The sequence below is a fragment of the Hypanus sabinus genome, chromosome X1 (genome assembly GCF_030144855.1).
Source record: "Hypanus sabinus isolate sHypSab1 chromosome X1, sHypSab1.hap1, whole genome shotgun sequence".
Classification (NCBI taxonomy): Eukaryota; Metazoa; Chordata; class Chondrichthyes; order Myliobatiformes; family Dasyatidae; genus Hypanus; species Hypanus sabinus.
In genome coordinates, this window is record NC_082738.1 from 42,371,013 (window position 1) to 42,397,632 (window position 26,620).

The window sequence follows — 26,620 nt, forward strand, 5'->3', positions numbered from 1 at the left end:
GATTACTCACATTGACAATCCTTATTCTGATTATCAGCAGTGACTCAGCAGGCAGTCATGGTGGAGCAACAGTCAAATCTCTCAGCCAGATGCTTGGAGATTCAAACTCCACTCCAGGGACTGAGGACAAAGATTTAGGCCCTTTACTATACTACTGATGAAATGGCGAACTGTTGAAGGTGCTGACTTTATGATGAAATGTTAAAACCATCTGTTTTTTCCATAACATCATAAGACATAGACGCAGAAATTAGCCATTTGGCCCATTGGGTCTCCACAGCCTTTCTGATGGGCTCAGAAAGATTCCGTTTTGAGGAAAGATGGCACCCAGAAACACAGTAAATTGGTTTGTCTCATCAGCGCATATTGTCTCGTAGTGCATATTGGCTGCTACTTTGCAACACTTACTAGACATCGAAAGTATTTATTTGGCTGCAGTGCTAAATGACACCATGAGATCCTGAAAGGTGATATAGAATTGCGCATGTTTTTCAGGCTCTATTAAAGTCATTCACATTTGTGTCAATATGGAGATAATTAACTCTTGGTCTTGTTTAAATGTGGGGCATCCTAAGTTGGAATCGAACAATCTGTCTGGTACATTCAAGACATGAGGGTTGTCAAAGAGTCCAAGATTGAAAGATCCATTATGGATAAGAAGAGGCCACTAACTCAATCATTCTTCTTTCCACTGCACCTCAGTTTATGCATTTTAGAACATAGAACATAAGGCTATCTAACAATGTCCATAAGATATAGGTGCAGAATTAGGCCATTTAGCCCATCGAGTCTGCTCTGCCATTTCATCATGGATGATCTATTTTCCCTCTCAGCCCCAATCTCCTGCCTTCTCCCCATATTCTTTCATGCCCTGACTAATCAAGAAGCTATCAACCTCTGCCTTAAATATACACAATGACTCAGCCTCGACAGCTAGCTGTGGCAAACAATTCCACAGATTTATCACCTCTGGCTAAAGAAATTCCTCCTCATCTCCATTCTAAAAGGACACCCCTTGATTTTGAGGTTGTGTCCTCTGGTCTTAGACTCTCCCACCGGAGGAAACATCCTCTCCACATCCACTCTATTGAGCCCTGTCAACATTTAATAGGCTTCAATGAGGTCACCATCATTCTTCTGAATTCCAGTGAGTAAAGGCCCAGAGCTATTAAATGTTCCTCATACGACAAGCCTTTCAATCCCAGAATTATTTTCCTGAACCTCCTTTGAACCCCTCCAAAGTCAGCGCATCCTTTCTTAGATAAGGGGTCGAAAACTGCTGACAATACTCCAAGTAAGGCCTCACCAGTGCTTTATAAAGCCTCAACATTACATCCTTGCTTTTATATTGTAGTCCTCATGAAATGATTGCCAAGATCACATTTGCCTTCCTCAATACTGACTCATCCTGCAAAGTAACCTTTAGGGAATCCTGCACGGCGACCCCCAAGTCGCATTGCACTTCAGATTTCTGGATTTTCTCTCCATTTATAAAATAGTCTACGCTTTTTATTTCTTTAACAAAGTGCATGACCATACATTTCCCAACACTGTATTCCATCTGCCACTTCTTTGCCCATTCTTCCAATCTGTCTAGTCCTTCTGTAGCCTCTCTACTCCCCAAAAACTACCTTCCACTCCACCTATCTTTGCAAACAAACTTTGCAACAAAGCCATGAATTTGCCATCAAAGTCATTGACATATAACGTAATAAGAAGCGGTCCCAACACAGACCCACGTGCAACACCACTAGCAGCCAATCAGAAAAGGTTCCCTTTCTTCCCACTCTTTGCTTCCTGCCAATCAGCCATAGCTCTGTCCATGCTAGTATCTTTCCAGTAATACCATGGGCTCTTATCTTGTTAAGCAGCTTCATTTCCAGCACCTTGTCAAAGGCTTTCTGAAGATCCAAGTAAACAACATCAACTGATTCTCCTTTGTCTATCCTGCCTGTATTTCTTCAAAGAATTCCAACACATTTGTCAGGTAAGATTTCCCCTTAAGATATAGGAGTAGAATTAGGCCATTTGGCCCAGAGTTCTACCCCACACTGAGTAAAGAGGTCTTGCCTGAATTCCCCTTGCTTTTATTAGTAAGCATCTGACATAAAGGTTTTTTTTTTATTATTTCACAAGAGCTCTATAAACTTCAACATGGCCTTAGGTTTCTTCATCAGTTGCTATATTCAGAGTAAATAAAATGTTCCTTGAAACTCCAGGGAAGACAGTATCGCCAGCTGCATGCATAATGCTTACGCTGAGGTCTATATGTTCTCCTATTGCGTGGCTACATATGTGCATAGATGCTTATGTGTACAAGTGCCTAAGTCAGTGGTGGAGGCGGATGCACTAGTGAAATTTAAGAGACTACTAGACAGGTATATGGAGGAATTTAAGGTGGAGGGCTATATGGGAGGCAGCGTTTAAGGGTTGGCACAACATTGTGGGCCGAAGGGCCTGGACTGTGCTGTATTGTTCTATGTTCTATGTTTTATATACTAAGTGCTGTTTGCACACATATGCTGTGATATCCTGGTTAAAACAAATTACAAGCTTCAGCATATAGGATGGAGATGAAAAATCATCATTTTGGCAAGTTAGTTCCATAACTGGTTAATATCTTAGGACAGGAAGAGGAGAGACAATGGAGAAACCTGGGGAGGAAACTGCACACTACTAGGAAATGGAGGCCTGGGTTTTGCATTAAATAAATGGTGAATTACACATACATCAAAACTGGAAGCTATTACAAAATGCCTTGTTGGCTGGAGGCAGGGAGGGCTGGTGGTCATCAAGTTAATTCATTGCCACAGAGTGAGATATACTGTTGTGAATACAGTTGGAGCTCCCTATCTGGGTCAGTCCAATCAACCCACATTTCCAGTGTCTTACAACCCTGTACAGTGTCAGCTATTTTAAGCACAGTGATTTCCTCTTGCTGCTGTAGGCTGGAAATAGAGAATACCCTGCTTCTGGTATCCGTGCTACAGTTTGGGTGCAGTTTATCAGTATCAGAAGTTAAGGAACAACCTGTGTGTGTCTCTGCATGAGTTCACTGAAAGCACATGTGTGAGTATGCAGGTGTGTGAGTTTCTGTTTACCTGTGTGTATTGTGTATTTGTGTGTGCATCTATGTTTCTGTGTGTGTACAGTACATATCCATTCCCATACTCATGCCCACATCATTTCTGCTCAAACTCGCTCCTTTGTCCTTTGTTTCTCAAGAGAGTTCATTGTTGTATCTTAAAGTTGGTATTCCATGTACAGCAGTACAGGCAGAGAATACACATGATTAGACTGTACTTTTACAAGCATTGCCCATCTCCATTTAAACAAACTCAGGAATGCCAGTGTGGAAGATACAGCTACACAGTGCAGCTCTTACGACTGTGAAGCTAAGCACAGTTCCAATGCCATATTTAAGTTTGCTGATGGCTGCTATTGGCTAAATCAAAGGTGGTGACGAATCAACATATGGGAGGGAGATTGAAAATCTGGTTGAGTGGTGACACAACAACAACCTCTTACTCAATGTCAGCAAGACCAAGGAGCTGATTACTGACTTCAGGAGGATGAAACCGGAGGTCCATGAACCAGTCTTCGTCAGGGGATCAGAGGTGGAGAGGGTCAGCAACTTTAAATTCCTCGGTGTTATTTATTTTGGACACCTGTCCTGGGCCCAGTATGTAAGTGACATTACAAATAATGCATGGCAGTACCTCTACTTTCTTAGAAATTTGCAAAGATTCAGCAAGTCATCTAAAACTCTGACAAATTTCTATAGATCTGTGGTGGAGAGTATATTGACTGGCTGCATCATGCCTGGTATGGAAACACCAATGATCTTGAATGGAAAATCCTACAGAAAATAGTGGATATAGTCCAGTCCATCATGGGAAACCCCCTCCACTCTATTGAGCACATCTACATGGAACACTGTCACAGGAAAGTAGCATCCATCATCAGGGTCCCCCACCACCCAGACCATGCTCTTTTCTCACTGTTGCCATCAGGAAGAAGGTACAGGGGCTGCAGAACCCACACCACCAGGCTCAGGAACAATTATTACCCCTCAACCATCTGGCTCTTGAAGCCGAGGAGATAACTTCACTTGACTTCACTTGCCCCATCACTGAACTGTTCCCACAACCTACGGACTCACTTTCAAGCACTCTTCATCTCATGTTCCTGATAGTTATTGCTTATTTATTTATTATATTTTTCTTTTGTATTTGCACAGTTTGTTGTCTTTTGCACATTGGTGATTTGTCCATCCTGTTGGGCACTGGCTTTCATTGATTCTATTAAATTTCTTGGACTTGCTGAGTATACCCACAACAAAAGAAATCTCAAGGTAGTATATGGTAACATATATGTACTTTGATAATAAATTTACTTTGAACTTTGAGTGTTTCTTGATTTTGCATCGAACAATATTATAGACCAAGATGCAGATGCATTATCTGAAACTCACCACAGAGGGGCACTGTTCTCACTATTAACACCCAGGGCTGTGCGTCTGCCTCAAAATGAAAAGATACTTAATATATTTCATGGTTTTGCAAGTTTTCATGCAGTTTTCCATGTTCCTGTAGATAACTGGGAAGCAATAATGAGAGTATACTGTGAATCTATTGCTCAAACCACATATATGGGATGGGTTTTTTCAGAAACTTCTTACCAAAAAGAGAATGTGGGTGAGTAAAACCCTCGAGTTACTTATAAAGAACTTTTATGTCGTTCCCTAGCCATGTTCTCTTTATATTCTTCTATATTCTCTGCCTTGTTTTCTGATTCCTCCATGGTCTTCTTCTTTTCTAAAATCATTCCCATGCTTGGACTTCTGCATTTCTCTAATTCTGTGTCGTGTTGATCGTTGAATTTAAATAACCAAAACTGACAGCCGTGCCCAAGTTCTGGACTTCCCTCCTTTTCCTTTTTGCCACACGCACACTCTCTCTCTCTCGCACACACACACACACACACACACATTTTGTCAGCATGCAAGCTATTTCACTAGGTGGCTTAGTGTTAAATTTTGTTTGTTATAAGCATTCGGAGAAGTTTTGGAGACATAAGCACCTGCAGATGTTGGAATCTGTTGCAACAATCTGCTTGAAACATCAACAATTGCTTCCACCCAAAGCTGCTGCTTAACCTGCTGAGTTCTTCAAGCTGACTGTTTTTTGCTATGATAATTTAAATACTTGTTAAAGACCATAAGAACATATGACACAGGAGCAAATTAGGCCATTCAGCCCGTCGAGTCTGCTCCACCATTCCATCATGGCTGATTTATTAACCCTCTCAACCCCATTCTCCTGTCTTCTCCCCATAATCTTTGACACCCTTACTGATCAAGTACCTATCAAGCTCCGCTTTAAATATACCCAATGACTTGGCTGCCACAGTTTTCAGAATGTGCAGGCCCTATTGCCCACGTGGCTGTGCCAACCTTTTTACCTGCTTCAAGGTCAATCTGAACTTTCCCTCCTAAAGGAAGAAGGCTTAGTTCCTTTAGCAGACTGTTTGGTGCCCTGGATTCCAACATCGACTGTCCCTTGTGTATCAGTTTTTGTTATAAAATGGGCAGTTTCTGGAATCAGGTTTAATATCACTGGTATATGCTGTGAAATTTGTTGTTTTGCAGCAGTAGTACATTGCAATACATAAATAACAAAAAACTACAAATTACAATAAGTACAGTATATATTATAAAAGAAAATTAAATTAAATAGGCAGTGCAAAAAAGAAGAAAAATACTGAATTAGTATTCATGGATTCATTGTTCATTCAGAAATCTGATGGCAGAGGGGAAGAAGCTATAAGACATAGAAGCAAAATTAGGCCATTCAGCCCATCAGGTCTGCTCTGTCATTCTATAATGGCTGATTTATCATCCTGACTAGCTGCATCACTGCCTGCTATCAAAACTGTACCTCCCTTAATCGCCAGATTCTGCAGAGAGTGTTGTGGACAGCCCAGTGTATCTGTAGTTGTGAACTTCCCATGATTTGGGACATTTACAAAGACAGGTGTGTAAAAAGGGCCCATAGGATCATTGGGGACCCGAGTCACCCCAACCATAAACTATTCCAGCTGCTACCATCCGGGAAACAGTACCACAGCATAAAAGCCAGGGCCAACAGGCTCCGGGACAGCTTCTTCCACCAGGCCTTCAGACTGATTAACTCACAAGTGTATTTCAATGTTACATGGACTGTCCTATTTATTATAAATTACTGATTGCACATTGCACATTTGGATGGAGATGTAACGTAAAGATTTCTATTCCTCATGTATGTGAAGGATGTAAGAAATAAAGTCAATTCAAAACTCTTAATTCCATTCTCCTGCCTTCTCCCTGTAACCTTTGATGCCTTTACTAATCAAGAACCTACTAACCTGCACTTTAAATATACCCAAAGACTTGGCCTCCACAGCCATCTGTGGCAATGAATTCCACAGATTCACTACTCTCTGGCAAAGGTATAACAAAAAACTTGTTTCAGTTGAAGATTCTGAATTAATAGTAAATGGGACCTGTGATTACTTAAATTGTCATTGTAAATTTGCTGCTTTGGATGCAAAATAGTGTGATTGGGTTGAGTAATTATTTATGATTGCTGCTTTTTCCATTTATTATTTGAAAGCTAAAAGTTTAAGATCCAACACCTATCTCTCAGATGCTGAGCTCCATGTTGAGCCTAATTTACGATGAATCATTTTTTTATTCTTAGTTGTTCCAGCTCTGCAGTAACATTAGCACCTCCTGACAGGGAGGAAAACAGCCAGCTGCATCCTGTTCCCAAAAAAACAGGATAACTTCAATCCTGCAAATTACTGCCCATCAACTGACTTTAAATTATCAGCAAAGTGATGGGAGGTGTTGTCAATAGTGCCATCAAGTACCACTTGTTCACCCAATAACCTGCTCACAGATCAGTGTGGGCTTTGACAGAAAACCTCAGCTCCAGATTTCATTACAACCTTGGTATACACATGTACACAAGAGCTAAGTTCCAAAGGCAGGGTGAGATTGATTGCCTTTGATGTCAAAATAGCATTTGACCAAGTGTGGCATCAAGAAGCCCAGTTAAAGCTGAAGTGAATGAAATCATTTTGGAGTTCTGCGTGGTTGGCCCAGAATGACCAGCAATTCATGGATGCTGCGAAGCCAGGTCACCCAAATTTGGATGGTATGCATGCACCAGAACCAGCGTGGATAACTTCACTCCCCTCAGCTCTAAACTGATCTCATAGCCAATGGACTTATTTTCTAGAGCGCTACTTCTCATGTTTTCATGATTATTTATTTATTTTTACTATTACAGTTTGAGTACCCCTTATCCAAAATGCTTGGGGCTGGAAGTGTTTTGGAATTTGGATTTTGGAATATATAATGAAATAGCTTGGGATCGCCATCATTTCCGACTCTGAATTCTGTGCTACCCATTAGCAGTCTTTGTCTTACATCACACGCATGTAATGTTGCAGCTGTTCAACGTGTTAGATTTTCATCAGCAACAATCTTGACAAACTCATCAATGAACTTGTCTGCTGCTTCATGATCAGCAGATGCTCTATCACCACAAATCTTTTTTAAAAAATTGATGCTGTGCCTTTTCTTAAATTTCTGCACCCAGTCTGCAGAATATTCACAATTACTTTAAATTTTCAGTTTGTCGTGATAGATCTTTGCTTGTTTCATGATCAGCATACCGTTGAATGGCATATGTTCACTCCAACGCTGACGAATCCACTCTTTCAATACAATCAAGATCTTTATATTTGGCTTTATGCAGTGTACCTTCTGTTCATTACATATGGGAGGTGACTTCTCAGATCTGTCTGTTGTGCCTAGAGCCTGCACATTGCTTGCGAACCTTCCCAGCACCATTTGTGACATCATGTCAGAGATTTTCAGATTTTGAAATTTCAAATAAGACGTACTCAACCTGTATTTGTTTTTTTTTGTATTTGCACAGTTTGTCTTCTTTTCAACACTGGTTGTTTGTCAGTCTCCGTGTGTAGTTTTTCATTGACTATTGTATTTCTTTGTTTAACTATAAATGCCTTCAAGAAAATGAATTTCAAGGTAGTACATGGTGGCATGTATGTACTTCAATAATAAATTTACTTTGAACTTTGAACCCGTTTGGGGTGGTGTTGGGATGGTAGCAGAGGGCACTTCTATATATGTACCACCTGGAGCTTGCAGCTGCTGGTTGAAGGTCTCAGAGTCATTTCATTGGAACAGATTTCAGCTCAGCAAAGGAAGATGGTTGCAACTTTTTCAGCCATTCTACCTTGCTCAGAACACTGTTGCTGACAGTTACATGTAATGATTTGATCATGTTCAATTCACTTCATAGTTCTTTAGACAACTAAGCTGTTAGGGCCCACATACAAGCAACTATAGTCTGATATATAAAATTGAATGTTTGTATTGCATATGCAAAAAATAGAGTCAAATCATCTCCTCCTGACATTCAATAACATCACCATATAGGCAAATGGATTATTCATATAAATACCTTAGCTGAAAAGATAGATGCTTTGAGCAGTGGCAAATCGGAGATCAGAAGCCTGAGAAGACATAGCTCACTCAGATCCGTCGATTGAGCAGAAAATGCAACGCATCACAGCAGTTTGGAGCTTTGAGCAGCAGCAAATCAGGGACTGGAAGCCTGAGAAGACATAGCTCACTCAGGTTTACAGAATGAGTCAAAAAAGTGCATCTTGCGTCAGTTTGGAGCTTTGAGCAGCGATAAATCAGAGACTGGAAGCCTCAGAAGATGTAGCACACTCAGGTTTACCAACCGAGTAGAAAAGGTGCACCCAGCAAGGGTTTGATGCTTTGAGCAGCGGCAAATCAGAGACTGGAAGCCTGAAAAGATGTGGCCCACTCAGGTTTACCAACCGAGTAGAAAAGGTGCACCCAGCAAGGGTTTGATGCCTTGAGCAGCGGCAAATCAGAGACTGGAAGCCTGAGAAGATGTGGCCCACTCAGGTTTGCTGATTGAGTAGAACAGGCAGTGACTTGCGGCAGCTTCTAGCTTTGAGCTGTGGCTGATCGGATATCAGAAGCCTGAGAAGACGTAGCTCACTCAGGTTCACCGACTGAGTAGAAAAGGCCGTGACTCACTCACAGCAGTCTGGAGCTTTGAGCAGCGGAAAATTGGTGATCATAAAAGTGAGAAGATGTGGCTCAGTCAGTTCCGTGAAGTGAGTAGAAAAGGCGCATCTAGCGTCAGTTTGGAGCTTTGAGCAGCAGCAAATCAGAGAGCGGAAGCCTGAGAAGACATGGCACACTCAGGTTCATAGACTGAGTAGAAAAGGCAGTGACTCGCGGCAGTTTGGTGCTTAGAGCAGCCGGCCAATCAGCATTTGGGATCGATTGGCATGAACAAATTAAAGTAAGGCGGGGCAAATGGAGTGGCCATTGTCAGAGTGGTCAGAGTTAGAGTGGGGATTTTTAGACTTCGGGTCTTTGAGGCTTCAGTCAGAGGAGGCAATAAAGCTGTAGATAGGGATTCCCCCGCCCCACAGTTTATTGTTCTTTCTTTATATTTGTTCAGTTAGAACGGTAGAGATGCCAGGCAGGATAGTGGAATGTTCCTCTTGCAGGATGTGGGAAGGGCAGGACTTCCAGGGTTGTGATCTCAGTATTGCTACCCGTGCCCAATGATCCAAAAGTCCTATGCCCCTCCTCCTACACCAACTCCTTAGCCACGTGTTAAACTGCATGATCTTCCAATTTCTGACTACTGTCCTGAGCTGTGTATATTTCAATGCAAGATGTATCGTAGGAAAGGCAGATGAGCTTAGGGTATAGATCAACACCTGGAATTATGAGATTGTAGCCATTAGTGAGACTTGGTTGCAGGAGGGGCAAGACTGGCAGCTCAGTATTCCAGGGTTCTGTTGTTTTAGATGCAATAGAGTGGGAGGGATTAAAGGAGGTGGGGTGGCATTACTAGTCAGGGAAAATGTCATGGCAGTGCTCAGTCATCAGAGACTGGAGAGCTTGTCCAATGAGACACGATGGGTGGAAATGAGGAATAAGAAGGGTATGATCACGTTAATGGGGCTATATTGTAGACCACCTGACAGTCCGCAGGACTTAGAGGAACAAATTTGTAGGCAGATCACAGAGAGAAATTATAGAGGGAAATCTGTTGGAAGAAACATAAGGTTGTTATAAGAGGTGATTTTTATCTTTCCACAAATTGACTGGGACTCCCATACTGTAAGAGGACTAGATGGGATAGAATTTGTCAAATGTGTTCAGGAAAGTTTTCTTAATCAGTACGTAGAAGTCCCAATGAGAGAGTATGATAATTGATCTGCTATTAGGGAATAAGTCAAGTTATGTAGGGGGACACTTTGCATCCATTGATCATAATGCCTTTAAATAGTAGGCAGTCGTCGATTCCAGGGGATCATGCGTTTGTGCCTCTGGTTGACTGTATCCTCTCCTGGGCGCAAGCCTGGGCGGGATAACGCCATTAGTTTCAAAGTAAATGTGCAAAAAGATAGGTCTGGCCTGTAGGTTGAGATTCTAAATGGAGAAAGGCCAATGTTGATGGTATCAGAAAGGATCTGGCAAGTGTGGATTGGGACAGACTGTTTTCTGGTAAATGTGTACTTGCTAAGTGGGAGGCCTTCAAAAGTGAAATTGTGAGAGTACAAAGATTGTATGTAGATAACAGGTGTAGGGAACCTTGGTTTTCAAGAGATAGTGAGACCTTGGTTAAGAAAAAAATTGAGGTGCATAGCAAGTATAGACAGGTAGGAACAAATGGGGTGCTTATGGAGCATAAAAAATGAAAGAGAACACTTAAGGAAGAAATCAGGAGAGCTGAAAGAAGTTGCTCTACCAAGCAAGGTGAAGGAGAATCCTAAGGGATCCTACAGATATGTTAAGAGCAAAAGGATTGTAAGTGTTAAAATTGGTCCTCTGAAAGATCAGAATAGTAATCAATGTGTAGAGCCAAATGGCCAAATTCTGCTCCTATACCTTATGGTCTTATCAAATGAGCTTAGTTGACATTGTGAGTACAGGAACATTTAGAACCAAAACCATTGCTGATTGCAGAACCACCTATTTGTCTTGGATGTGAGGGGAAATGAGACATGGTCACCTAGAGAACATGCAAAGAACATAGAAATGTACAGTAGAGCACAGATCTTCAGCCCAAGATGTATATGCCAACCATGATTTCAATCCATATTCTTACTATTCTACTCTATTATTTTTGACAACTAGCTGTCACTTTTAACCTAGCAATTATCTTGGTGGAAGTTCTTCTGATGCTGCCACCCACCTAATACCAGTAGATGGTGAAATCGAACGCTGCCCGCGGTGGAAGTGAACTGGACAGGCTTACTGGGTGGGCTGCTGATGGAAGATGTGTTATAGAGGAAGTGTGAAACTGGCCTGTAGGTGAGTGGCTTGTCACTATCTGCAAACTCTGGACCAACCTGTTGTCACAACTCCAAAGTTGCGACCACATTCCAATTGCTGATCCGTGACGCGTTATTCTGGCCCAAGGTCACACACTGTATGCTGCAGTTTTCCTTTGGAGCAGGTGACCCATCTACAGGGATTTATCGACAAAAGCTGATAATGTCACTGAGACATTAAACCTCAATGTTGTGAGTTTTCTCAGTAGAAGATTTCCATGTAATCGTTTTCGTCACTTTAACCACTTTTCAGTTCAATTTGGATTTGGAGCATATAACAGGATGTGAAATAACATGAGATTACACAGGAGTTTGGCCTTCAGATCAGATTGGTTCTAATGCAGTTCAGGGTAACCTCCTCCCTCTCTATCAAGCGTAAATGGAATTTGATAACCCAGATCAAAGCGTTCATTGGCCTTCTACCGTGCCATAATTTTCTTTGATATCTGATCCTCTGATGCCATCCTTCATTCCAAAGCTGCTCTTAACATGGCAAACTGACAAGCTGTGTCAAAACTTTGTTAAAGGAGCACTAAGATGGTTGATGGGAGCCACGTAGTATGGCAGGGTGTTACATATGATCTACGTTTGTAGTTATGCCTGTTGCTACAACCGAGAGTCAGAAACACTCCACTACTCTGCACTGAGCTCCCACAAACTGGCAAATACTGTATAAGCAAAACCTATCCCAAATACAGTCAAAATCTGATAACCCAGCATCCAATTGTTTAGAATTCCTGATGCTCAGTACTAGAACAGGATGTGAGCAAGGTAAAAGTGGGGCTTGTGACCAGAGTCTGGGACTGGGAATGAGGACTGGGTTAACGGCTGGAGCTGGGATTGAGGTCTGGACTACCTGGGGTAAGGAAGGTGGCTAGGTTTACACAGGAACCAATGTCACATTCACCTTAAACTCACCTGGTTCACTGGAAAATTTATTATACCACTGTGCTTCATAGAAAAACTGTGTTTGAGTATTAATTGCAGTAGGGAATGAGGTCAAAAGTCAAAGGAAAATCTCTAGCCAATTTCTCTTTTAGTAGCAGCTTGCAAGGCAGCATCATAGAGGTAGCAAAGATGTTCATGGCATTAAAACAACCACATTTAACCAAGCAGTGTAGAAAATATATTACTTGAACTACACAGACTCTGCTGTTTGGAAATTTTTAACATAAAATAACATAAATTCTTCTTTTAACATGAAAAGAAAACAAAAATGCCTCAGAGCTGAACTGGCAGTTCATGTTCTGTGTATAATTTGTTTACTTTTTTCAGTGTTTGCAGTGTTGTTTGTCTTTTCACACATTGGATGCTTGTCGGTCTTTTTGCCCCGGTTTACATGAATTCTATTGTGTTTCTTTGTTTTGTGGCTGCCTGTAAGGAGATGAATCTCAAGGTTGTGTATGGTGTACATACTTTGATAATAAATGTACTTTGAACTTTGAGGGTACCATTCTGCTTATTCTGCCACTTTGTTTAGCCAATCCAAAACTAATCTCACTGCTCTGCTCCCTTCCATGGCAGCACAGAAGATATGCCTGGTTGGGTAGAGGGTAGTCACCATTGGTGCTTATACATGAGCTTGAAGGAGGCCAGACATAAAGATCAGTGATCACCATGGTGGGGATTTCCACTTTCCACCATCAGCATCAGCTTTAGGAAATTCCTTTCCCCACCAACAGTGAAATCTTCCGACTAGCTGAGCAGCCAGTCACATCAAAGAATACCGGAGAGAAACTCAAGAAGGAAAAAAATACCAAATTTTAACACATTTCATAGAAAGTCACAAAATGAAACATTATGATGTAAACTTAGAGAAAATAGTAAACCCAAAACAAAGGATTAAGTTATTGTTATGTTTTTTAACTCAGAAACATAAAATTAATCAAAAGAAATACATGGACCAGAGAATAATGTGTGTATTCTGGTTCCATTTTTACTTTAGTGGTACGTGTATATATGATGTGGTGGCATAATGACATACGCCATTCACGTACTTTTACATATAACCTGTAATTAATTATTTAACCAATACAGAATGCTTACTAAAATGTATTTACAGTATTACTCAAATATTACTGAAATATTAAATACACAACTATTACTGTTTGTTACCTTCAAGCACATGGAATTTGAAATACTCTACTGCATCTCAAGAATTAAAGTTAGTGTTTGGGGCATAGATAAGTTAAACAGTAATCATGGCAGATGTAACATTTTCATAATTTAGATTTACAGCAAATAATACTTTGTGATAAGTTGAAATTCTCAGCAGTTCCTCATAATACTGGAGATGATTGTAAGAGACTGAGTGTACCTGGACTTCCACATTTACTTGGTCAAATGCATCTCCCACAGGCTGTTGGCAAATTTCCTCTGTTATTAAGGAAAAAGTTCCTCTCTTCAGTTTAATCCCCACTGCACATTCTGGACCATAAAATAGAATTAATTATATGTAGTCTAAATACATTACCCCGATGTTCTGGGAATCTTAAGGATGTCACGTGGAGTAACTATTTAACACATATGTATTTTAATTTCTGAGGCATAATATGACTGAAAGTATTGTGATTGGTCCAGCAAAATGAATGTGCAGGAGCATTAGAAACTGCGGAGAGTAGTGGACTCAGCTTAATACATTACAGGAACATCCCGCCCTGCCATCAGAAGTAGGCGTTGCCTCAGGAAGGCAAAATCTATCATCAAAGATCCCCCACCACCATATTAGACCATAAGACCACAAGACATAGGAGTAGTATTGTGCCATTTGGCCCATCAAGTCTGCTTCGCCATTTAATCATGGCTGATATTTTTTTTTTGTCCCCCTCCTCAGCCCCACTCCCTGACCTTTTCCCTGTAACCTTTGATGCTGTCCAAGCAAGAACCTATCAATCTCTGCCTTAAATACACCCAACAACCTGGCTTCCAAAGCTGTCTGTGGTAATAAATTCCACAAATTCACCACCCTCTGGCTAAAGAAATTTCTCCGCATCTCTGTTTTAAATGGATGGCCCTTTTGTTCTAGACTGTCCCACCATAGGAAACAGCCTTTCCACATCTACTCAGTCTAGGCCTTTCAACATTCGAAAGGTTTCAATGAGATCCCCCCTCATTCTTCTCAATTCCAGCCAGGACAGACCCAGAGACATCAAATGTTCCTCATATGAGAACCTTTTAATTCCCGGAATCATCCTTGTGAATCTCCTCTGAACCCTCTCCAATGCCAGCACATCATTTCTTAGATGAGGAACCCAAAACTGTTCACAATACTCAAGATGAGGCCTTATAAAGCCTCAGAGTCACAGCCTGACTTTTGTATTCTGGACCTCTTGAAATGAGTGCTAACATTGCATTTGCTTTCCTCACTGTCAACTCTACCTGCACGTAAACATTTAGGGTGTTCTGCACAAGGACTCCCAAGTCCCTCTGCATCTCAGAGTTTTGGATTTTCTCCCCATTTAGAAAATAGTCTGCACACTTATTTCTACTACCCAAGTACATGACCATGCATTTTCCAACATTATATTTCATTTGCCACTCTCTTGCCCATTCTCCTAATCTGTCTAAGTCCTTCTGCATCCTACCTGTTTCCTCAACACCACCTGCCCCTCCACCAATCTTCATATCATCTGCAAATTTGGCAACAAAGCCATCTATTCCATCACCTAATCATTGATATACAGCATAAAAAGAAGTGATCCCAACACCGACCCCTGCGGAACACCACTAGTCACTGGCAGCCAACCAGACAAGGATCCTTTTATTCCCACTCGCTGCCTCCTACCATCAATGCTCTAACCATGCCAGTAACTTTCCTGTAATACTATTCCCACTCGCTGCCTCCTACCAATCAGCCAATGCTCTAACCATGTTAGGTTAGTAACATTCCTGTAATGTTAACTTGGTAAGCAGCCTCACGTATGGCACCTCGTCAAAGGCCTTCTGCAAGTCCAAATATACAACATCCACTACATCCCCTTTATCTATCCTACTTGTAATTACCTCAAAGAATTCCAACAGGTTCGTCAGGTAGGATTTTCCCTGAAGGAAACCATGCTGACTTTGTACTATCTTGTCCTGTGTCACCAAGTACTCTATCACCTCATCCTTAACAATTGATTCTAACATCTTTCCAACCACTGAGATCGGGCTAACAGGTCTCTAATTTCCTCTGTGCTGCTTTCCTTCTTTCTTAAATAGTGGAGTGGCATTTACAATGTTCCAGTCCTCTGGCACCATGCCAGAGTCCGATGATTTTTGAAAGATCATTTCTAATGCCACCACAATCTCTAACGCTACTTCTTTCAGAACCCTAGGGTACAGTTCATCTGGTCTGGGTGACTTATGGACATTTAGGTCTTTCAGGCTTTTGAGCATCTTCTCTCTTGTAACAGTAACTGCACCCACTTCTCTTCCTTCACACACTACAACATCAGGCACACTGCTAGTGTCTTCCACAGTGAAGACTGATGCAAAATACTCATTTAGTTTATCAGCCATCTCCTTGTCTCTTCTTATTATTTCTCTTGCCTCATTTTCTAGCCCTTTTTGCACTAAAATGGACTCTTGATTTTGTTTTAATTCTGTTTTTCTCTTGCATAATTTTGCATTCTTTATGTTTTTTGGGAATGTTGTGTTTCTAATGCTTTATGCCTGTGATTCTACTGCGAGGAAGTTTTTTTTCTTTGCCACTTGTGCATTCAGACACTTGTGCCTATGACAATAAACTCGACTTTGACTTTTGTGCCTTCAAGAGCAAATGCTGTACTTTGGGTTGGTACATAGATTTTTTATGCACTTTCTTTGTACTTCCATTGTACCAATAAGATTGTCCAATAACATCTGAAGAACATCGAAAGTCACACAATATTATTAAAGTAAAGTAATATTATCTCCTTCAAAAAATAATTTTTAATGGTGGATGTTTAATTACTATCATGATATAGAAAATGTTGGATGGAAGCCATAATGATTCACCCCACCATTTGGAAGTTCTGGGAGCTTAACAGATATCTAGACAATAGGTGTTACTTACTTTTAATACAGTGATGTTCCATGCAAAGCTCTCAAATGCTTTTTGAAGTTTCCGTCCTTTCAGGCCTTCCTTTGATCCAATATCATGAAAGTCTCCATGGAAATCCAGCCCTGCGCATTTGGAAGAATAAAACTCAGTCAAAGAGTGCCAGCCTCCTTTAGATGGATGACAATGAACTTCAATTTGCTTTCTGACTGAGCAAGGTAAAAAAAAAAGTCACTTGCAAGGTTTCCACTCAAACATTTCTCCCTTCCTGTCACATTGGGCTTACAGAGTGAATGGGCAATGGATGAACAATGTTAAATGAACCTTTATCTTTTATCAGATACTGTACAATGGGTGGTGACTGGCTATGCACCAGTGAGGTCATTATCATTAGATATAAACTGCACTTTACATCAGACATAGCAGGTTACTTGTTGAATATCATTAAGATTACTGATGTTGCTTTCCTTTGTTTATGAGCACATTATCTTACTGTGGAGTTCATATTAGTGCCCCATTTGAACTGGAGACTCTCCTGGTTATGTTGTGAACTTATCACTTTCTATTCATAATGTTGTTTATTTGCAAAGCATTAAAAACATGAGGCAGAAAATACAACCCTAGTTTAATAGGAAATAATTGTCCTGAACTGTTAGATTTTAGTACACTTTTAGCAAAGCCAGTCTGTTGTTCTGTTTCCCTACCCTTTCCTCAGAGCCTTGTAAATTATTCTCTCTAAAGTGCCTATCTAATTCCCTTTGGAAGGCCCTATGGATGGCAAGTTCCATATCCTACCCTCTCAACTAGGGAAGTATTTATTCGCATTCCTCTAGTACTTGTGCCCACAATTTTAAATGTGTGTCACCCACCCCTTAAACCACAGTTAATGAGCAACTTCCTTGACTTCTGCTGTCTATACCACTCATGATCTTGCAGACCTCCATCAAATCTCCTCTCAGCCTTTATGGTCCAAGGAGAATAATCCCAGCTTCTCCATTCCAAGCCAAAAAGGGTTGAAAGTGTTTCATGAGCAGAGGAATTTTATATTCTTTCAGTGGCATCTCTGATCATCTTGGGCTGTTCCCTACAGACCTTTAATGGGCAGCAAAGACCACTGCCATCAGTTTGAATTCATTTCATAAAAAATTGAACATTCTGCTGAAATTAAAGGTCACTATTCTTTTTTCAGTCATAGTCATATGGCACAGAAACAGACCTTTCAGCCCACCTGTGTCCATGCTAACCATTAAGTACTAATCCAATTTACCAGCAGTAGGTCCACAGCTGTCAGTACTTGGCATTTAGAATGCTTGATTAGATACCTCTTAAATGTTCTGAGAACGTACAGTATCTCACCACCACCCACCCAGGCTGTGAGCTCCAGATTCTAAATACCCTGCATGTGAAAAAAAATCTCCCTCAGATTCCTTCTAAACTTCCTACCCCTTACACAAAACTTCTGATCTCTGAAGTTAGAGACCTCTGATACAGGAGATTCACCACCCTCTGTGATAGGAGTTTTTTACGTATCTCACTGGTACAAATGGGTAGTTTATTGGGCATTTCCAAGCCAATCACAGCGGCTAGTCCTACAATCATTATCACTAAGTCCAGTTTCTTTTTCAAACTACAAACTGAATACAAATTCTACAGCTTTCCGTAGTGGGAGCTAAGCTTCGATTGTTAGCCCAAGCATTTGTATTACTTAACTTGTAATTTAACTACTGCATCCTTATGATGCAGGGAGCTGTGGTATGGTCTTGCCTCTTGCCTTGGGCACTGGCTGAACCTGCTGCCATATCACCATTAAGGGGTTAAGTATAAAATCTTTTTCAAAATTCTCAACACTAATTTTCTTCTGAGTAAACAAGGTTCCCTGTACATTATTTTTAAATTAATTTTGATGGTTCAGCAGTAATCATCAAATATTTTAATCAAGGCTGAATTATTCCTTTATGCATAAACCACAGATATCTTATGTGGAAATAATGGGCCTGTTCCTTTGATGCAGAGTCCATTGGCAAAGGCTACAAGCGCAAACTCAGTGAATGAACTGGTTAACCACCGACAGCCAAGTAATTTGGTATATTTAAAATGGAGGTTGATAGGTTCTTAATTAACAAAAGTATCAAAAGTTATTGACAAAAGGCAGGAGAATGAGTTTGAGAGAGAAAATAAATTGCCCCTAATCAAATGGCCTAATTCTGCTCCGATATCTTATGGTAAGACTAATTCAGCATTTCTGCAACTAAGTTGCAATGACCAGATACCAGTAGTTACAAGTTTTAGCCAGCAATAATCTGCAAGTGCTAATAGCCTGCCGTTATTAGCAAAGCACACTTTGGGCCCTTATATTGTACGATGGGGTGATTGATAGGTTTGTGGCCTAAGGTAGAAGGAGATGAGTTATACAGCTGTCGTTACATGCACATGCAGGTTCTTTGAGTGATTATGCAGAAAGTTTGAAGTTAATATCTCATTTTCTTCTACCTTAGGCCACAAACATCAATCATCCCTGATGAGTTATTAACTTCAAACTTTCTGCATCATCACTCAAAGAGTTGAACTGCATGTGCATGTAACGAGAGTGTCTTGGACCTCCGGGTGGTCCACAGCAGGGATGATTGATAAGTTTGTGGCCTAAGGTAGAAGGAGATGAGTTATACAGCTCTCGTTACATACACGTGCAGTTCAACTCTTTGAGTGAAAATGCAGAAAGTTTGAAGTTAATAACTCATCTCCTTCTACCTTAGGCCACGAACTTATCCATCGCCCCATGCTGTGGACCACTTCTGGAGGTCCAAGATGCCGACTTCGACAAAGAAGGGATCCGTATGCTCCATGGCCAGTGGACTAAGTGTGTAAATGTAGGAAAAATAAATGTGCTCGGTTATTTAAAATTGACTCCTTCTACCTTAGGCCACGAACTTATCAATCACCCCTCCTATATCAAAACAGAAAAAATAAGCAATTCACATCTGTTGTGGTTAAACACTTACGAAGAAGAGGGCACGGGGATTTCTTGGGATCAATACCGAAGATCGTAGCCCAAAGATCAATATGAAGTTGAAGGCTGAAGGTCTGGTCTATGAGTCTGTGAGTCTGCTGGGGAAGTTGAAGGCCCACTGTCTGTGAGTCCGTGGCTCTGCTGGAGGCTGGAGGCCTGGTGTCCTGTCCTGATGTTGGAGGACTGTCTGTCTGAGTGGGTGGGTGGGAGGGAGGGAGGAAAGGAGCTTGTTTTGCTATTATTGCTTTGTTGAGTGCTGTGTTCTGTGTTGTTCTGCTAAACACTGTGGGCATACTATGTTGGCACTGGAAGCATGGTGACACTTGCTGGCTGCCTTCAACACAGCTTTAGGTTGTGTTGGTTGCTCATGCAAATGACGTATTTCATTGTATGTACAGTATGTTTCAATGTACATGTGACAAGTAAATTAATCTGAATATGAATAAATGAGTCATTGCTGCCTAAACTGACAGCAATCCTCCACCATCTCACAAGTTAAGCAATTACTAGAAAGTGCTGGATAAAACTAATTTAGAGCTGCAAAATGAGCTTAGAATTAATCGAGAAAATAGGGTCCAACTGTTATTTGATTGTTGGTCTATGAATTGAGTACAGGAAACACATTTGTTCATGGTGACCCTTCTTACACAGGGCCAGATCCCTGACATCGCCATATCATGCATTTAATTTTCCAGCACTCTCAACCCTGGAATAAACTATTGATTTGTAGATGCATGGATTATGTTACCTTAATGTATCATATGATGTTGCTGAGTGTCACTACATTGCTGTAATAGATAAATGGTGAAAATAAGCACCTGACAAAAGACTTAATGCCTGAAATGTCACCCTATTCTATTCTCCCACAAGCCAGGCTAATATTTCCACCATTTCCTGCTTCAACATGTATGTGTTGCATGAATTAGTTTACTGATAAAGTAATTTATGGATATTGCCACAGAAAATGAAAATTGCTATAAAGGCCTGTGTAACAGCCACCGATCTTTATAATGAAATCTTCTCAAGACTGATGATGTGCATGCTCAACAATTCAGCACTTCAGTCATATTGTCATAATGAAAGACAAGGAAATAATGATTTTGCAAAGTTGTCTTGGCCTCCACAGTGTTGAAGGGGACCTTGCTAGATCTTGTCAGCCATGCGGAGTGTAAGATCCCCTCTAGTAGAAGAATGAATGGTAATAGCCCTTCCACACTGCACTGTTCACCAACTGCACAACATTCTCTGGCTCCATAACAATTAGAACATCCCTTGTGAAAATAAAATGGAAAAAATTAAAAAATAGAAATAATAAAAAGAACATAGTGGCCAGGATTATGTTTTTCATTATTACTGATAGTAAACCTCTTCCATGATTAGTTGAAGTAGCATGAGTAATAGCACAAGCATGAGAAAATCTGCAGATGCTGGAAATTCAAGCAACACACACAAAATGCTGGTGGAATGCAGCAGGCCAGGCAGAATCTATAGGAGGAAGTACAGTTGACGTTTTGGGCCGAGACCCTTCGTCAGGACTAACTGAAAGAAAAGATAGTAAGAGATTTGAAAGTGGGAGGGGGAGGGGGAGATCTGAAATGATAGGAGAAGACCGGAGGGGGAGGGGTGAAGCTAAGAGCTGGAAAGTTAATTGGCAAAAGGGATACAGAGCTGGAGAAGGGAGAGGATCATGGGACGGGAGGCCTAGGGAGAAAGAAAGGGGGGAAGCACCAGAGGGAGATGGAGAGCAGGCAAGGAGTGATTGTGAGAGGGACAGAGAGAGAAAAAAGAGACAGAAAAAAAGGGTGGGGGAATAATAAATAAATAAATAAATAAATAAGGGATGGGGTAAGAAGGGGAGGAGGGGCATTAATGGAAGTTAGAGTTAGTAATAGCAAATGAGATCCAGATTTAGGAAAATATCTTTTTTTGGGGGGGGGGAGAAAGAAGATTTTGAATAACCACAATTTGAATTTATGGGTTCAGAGATCAAATTTGCTTCTTGTGAAACAATGCAGTAAATTTAAGTTGCATTCATATTTTGTCTCTATATTATCAACATTCAACTTTATTTGCAATATACTTTTACATGTATTAGGGATTTACTGTGGTATATTGGTCAGGGCGCTACACACAACACAAAATAACATCATTCTAATATTCTACAATTAGAAAGAAGAGAGATTATATAAAATAAAGTTAGAGGTTATGGAATAAAATGTGCACAAATACATAAATACCAGCATGTATTTACAATTCTAAACAGCAGTATAAAAAGTGGATTAAAGTGTTTTCAATGCAGTATAATGACTGAGGTAATAGAAAGAGGATAGTACGGGATGGGGGTCTAACTAGAATGGTTGATCAGATTAACTGCCTGGGAGAAGAAACCTTTAAGAGCATGATATTTTTCTTTTAATAGTCCTATAGCACTTTCCAGAAGGGAGCTTATGGAAAATGCAGTGTGCAAGATGGGTAGTGTCCACAATGATTTTTATTACCTGTGTCTTTGTCCTGGACACATACAAATCCTACAGTGATGGTAGACTGCAGCCAGTGACCTTTTCTACTGACCTGATAGTTTTTTCTATCTTGTGAGAGGATGCTGCACCAAACCAGACACCTTGGTACTTAGTTTATTATTGTCACATTACGGCCTACAGGGGGGAGGTGGAAGAGCTTAACGTCTGGTGCCAGGTAAATAACCTCGTCCTCATTGTCAACTAGACAAAGGAGGTGGTTATCAGGAGAACTCGCACCACCGACAGTCCTCTTTATATCAGCAGCACAGCGGTGGAAACTGTGATCGGTTTCAAACCCCTGGGAGTGCTCATCTCGCACAACCTCTCAAGGTGTCAGAGCACATCCTACACAGTCAGGAAAGCTCACTGATGCCCATACTTACTGAAGAGAGCTGAACTATGCACATGAAACACATAACCAGAATAGGCATCAAACTGATCAAAAAGTATCCCTATTCCCTGCATTGTCAAAGTAAATAATGCAAAGCAGAACTGACAGACAAACTCTGGAAAATCAAAAGAGACACAAGAGATGGTGGAATCTGGAGCCAACAACTAAGTGCTGGAGGAATTTAATGGGTCAGTAGCATCTGTAGAGGGTAAAAGACAGTCAATGGTTCAGGTCAGTGGTTTCCAGTTCCTTCTGCAGATGCTGACTGACCCACTCAGTTCCTCCAGCAGTTCTGTTTCTTGCTCTGGAAAATCTAATCTGGGAATTTACTACTGAAGTATTATTCATAATATTTCTTCTACCGATCTGATAACGTTTTCTTTAATTGATTTCCTTTACAAAATGTTCTCAGATGTACAAGAAAAAAAAGAGAGAAAAAATTGGGGAAAACAATCAGCAGAGAGAGAAAAAAAACAAGCTGTGAGAAGAAGTTAAAGGAGAAAGGCAGAGCAAAAGAGGCGGATCCTTTCAAAGAGATAGGGCCTGCATTTCCTTTAGCACTGTTGCTACTGAGCTGTGTTAAGTGCAGAGGGTGTACCATGAAATAAAAGTGAGAGAAAATCTAAATATTGTTCTATCTTTATACACACACATAATGTCCCATTAATAGGTTGCATTGGGTATTACAGGATTTGATGTCATCAAGTTATTAAAAGACTCTCAGTTTTCAATGTGATGACTCTGGTATGAAATGGACACATGCTTAATAAAAACGGAACTGAATAATTGGTGGTTGTTATACAGATCTTTATAGCAATATTAATTTTTGGAGCAAAATGCGTGACCATAATACAAAGGAGCATAATTAGACTACTCAGCCCACAGAATCTGCTCCACCATTCCATCTGATTTATTTTCCCTCTCAATCCCATTCTGCTGCCTTCTCCCCATCACCTTTATTGTCCTTACTAACCAAGAACCTATCAACCTCTGCTTTAAATATGTCCAATGACTTGGCCTGCACAGCCATGTGTGGCAATGAATTCCACAGATTCACCACCCTCTGGCGAAAGAAATTCCTTATTATCTCTATTCTAAATGGACGTCCTTCTACTCTGAGGCTGTGCCCTCTGGTCCTAGACTCCCCCACAATAGGAAATATCCTCTCCACATCCACTTTAGCTAGGTCTTTCAATATTCTGTAGGTTTCTTGACTCCTCAGTTATCTTAATTCTAGAAAGTACAGGCCCAGGGCCATCATAAAGTAATCTATAAATTATTTCATCGATAGAATAATTCAGTTTGACTCATATGTGTTGAAAATGTGAAATTGAAGGTGGAAATATTGGGTTTTCAGAATGCTGGCTAGTAATTTCACTATTATGTCTGGTTAGAATTAAGGCTTCAAGGTTAATGTTTTATCCATTAAAGATATCAATTGAGGTGGCTTTTACCCATTAATGTGAATGGGACAATGTTCTGTACTAACTAGTCACTGTGCATCTTAGATTAACTTTCATAAATTCCTAATTACTTTAAGATTGTAAAACGTTTGAGATAAATGCAAGTCTCTTTTTTGTCACAAAGCAGATGGCTTCCCAAGATTCCAAGACTCTCTTCATGACAGCGTCAGTTTAACTATATCTGTATAGATTGTGCTGCTTTGAAATCTCCCCCAATTCTGTCCAGGGATCAATCATCAAAAGTCATGGTGCCCTGCACGATCTCCTTGTTGTACTATTTCTTTACATTTGAAAGACAGTATCTGTTGTTCAAGCATCTTGTTTATTCAATCTGAGATATTGGTCCTTAATATCCTTAATCAAAGCTACATCAATAATGAAACAGATTACAGAGCTCAATGCAATCCTTTTACTTGTTTTATATCAAACGACTTCCTTTTGGAACTTGTCGCCACAGCAACCGAAAGTTAGTGACGTGCTATATTCCTAAGTGGAATGATTATTTTCTGATATTGCATATGACATCAATCTCACATCCATCATTCACATTAATTGCCTAAACAGATTCTGAATTTGTGTTTCTTTTACAGGCTACCTGTGAGTAAAGAAGAAAAAAATGTGTGCAGAAGTATGAACATCTTAAAATAGGAGCAGGAGTCGGTCATCTGCTTTTTCAAGTCTCCGTTAATCTAATGGCTGATCTCATCGCAGGCAAGAGAGTGAAATGTTGAGGTCAAATTCCCTTTAGTCAACACTGAACTGATTCCACAACCTATGGGCTCACTTTCAAGGACTCAACAACCCGTGTTCTCTGCATTATTTATTTATTTATTTATTTATCGTATTTGTGCTTTTTTGTCTTCTTTTACATATTGGTTGTTTGTCAGTCTTTGCGTGTAGCTTTTCATTGATTCTATTGTATTTTTTGTTCTACTGTGAATGTCTGCAAGAGTATGAATCTCAGGGTAGTATATGGCGACATAGATGTGCTTTGATAATAAATTTACTTTGAACTTTGAAATTTCTATATCTTAGACTTGTGTACATCTTTTGACTGGCACTGCAAATCTCCGGCACAGAGAACTCCAGAGGTTCACGGGCCTCAGAAGGAATCTCCTTAATCAGTCTTTTGATCAGCCCTTCTTCCTGAGAATTTTTGACCCAGCTCCAAACTATCATAAACTCCAGGAAATAGAATCTAGCAAAACTACTTCCAGGAGAGGTTTGAAGTTTTCTTTTAATTAAATGAGCAAATTACTTAACATTAGAAAAGCAGTGATATATTGAAATAGAAACACTGAGGGCACCTTGGTAGTAGGTCCAATCAGAGTTGCAGAATTAAATACTATGTGTTCCCCGATCTTACTTGAGGAGATGTAGTAAAGCAGAATGAAATTATTCTTAAAAGCATTTCATAACGTGAGATCAATTTGAAATATAAAATTTGATCTGAACTACTTAAATATTAGTGTGCTTTGGGGAATAAATAAGGGCTATAAATTTCTGTGGAAATGATCCATAAGGCTTTAACTTTGAGATATTTTCATGTGCTTCAATAAAACTTCAGGGTGTTGTTCATTAACTATTAATGTTTGGTTTCAAGATTGCTGCGAATGGTCTAGTTTTGTTCTACTGCATATTTATGAGCTGTATAGCCGGTTCCACTTTATTATATTTTCAAATATTTCTCCTAAAACATCAGGCACTACAGCATCTCATTCAAACCCCAAATACCAGTGTGCCCAGTGAGAAGCTAGTATCTCACTCGGGTGGAAACAAAGCTCAATTCTATTTTCTCAGTCGGAAGTACTGAGGCAGGGTGCGGTACCCACATCAGTGCGATATACAGACTGAAATTTTAGGGACAATTTGTCACAACTAGCCACTAAGACAAAAAAAAAAAATTATTGCAATGTTAGTCTTAAGCAAAATAATGATGTAAGTATTAATTGTTACTTTTTGGAATTATGTCCGATTTGTGTCTTGTTGATAAGAAGAGTGTCTTCAATGCTGTAAAACAGTCATATTTACATTGCCTGAAGCAACAAGAAGAAATAGAACATGCAATGTACAACATTACAGCAACATACAGGCCCTTCGGCTCACAATGCTGTGCCAACTTTTTAATCTACTCTAAGATCAGTCTAACCCTTCTCTCCTACATAAGCCTCTATTTTTCTATCATCCATATACCTATCTCAGAATCACTTAAATACCCCTAATGAATCTGCCTTTATTAGCACCCCGACAGTGTGTTCCATGCACCTACAACTTTGTGTAAAAACCCTGCCTCTGACATCCACCTTATGCTTTCTTCCAATCACCCTAAAATTTTGCCCTCCCATTCTATTGGCCATAAATATCTCCTTACAATTCAAAATCGGATTATGCTGGAGAAATTCATCAAGTCAGGCAGCACCCACAGAGAGAGAAAAAAACAGGCATTGTTTCAGGGCAATGACTTTTCATCAAAAAGCATTTTCTGTTTTCTCAGCACATTGGAGTTGTTTGTTCTGGCCACTGTTCCTACATTATGGTCATTTTCTATTCATCTTCCCTGGGAGAAATTTGCAGAGCCTTGGAGAGCATAAGTGACTATATAGTTAACACTCAAAAGTGACAATAGACTAATGAGCTTCATTTTATGCCTTTTGTGCTTCAGGCAGCAAAATGAATTATAACATGGCCTGTGTGAAGTCACTGAACACTCCGTCTGCTAAGTGCTAATAAAAGTGGAAACCTGATTTGCTG

The 26,620-nt window shown here is 40.2% G+C and overlaps 1 protein-coding gene across 3 annotated transcripts in view; it reads right to left on the reverse strand.

Annotated features, from left to right (window-relative positions):
* The window catches only part of plcl5 (phospholipase C like 5), a 250,941-nt gene that overhangs the window by 36,536 nt on the left and 187,785 nt on the right, over nucleotides 1–26,620 (reverse strand). For all 3 annotated transcript variants that reach the window (XM_059956469.1, XM_059956470.1, XM_059956471.1), the window contains exon 5: nucleotides 16,505–16,614. In XM_059956469.1, coding sequence (XP_059812452.1) covers nucleotides 16,505–16,614 — 110 coding nt within the window. The remainder of the gene's footprint in view (nucleotides 1–16,504; nucleotides 16,615–26,620) is intronic.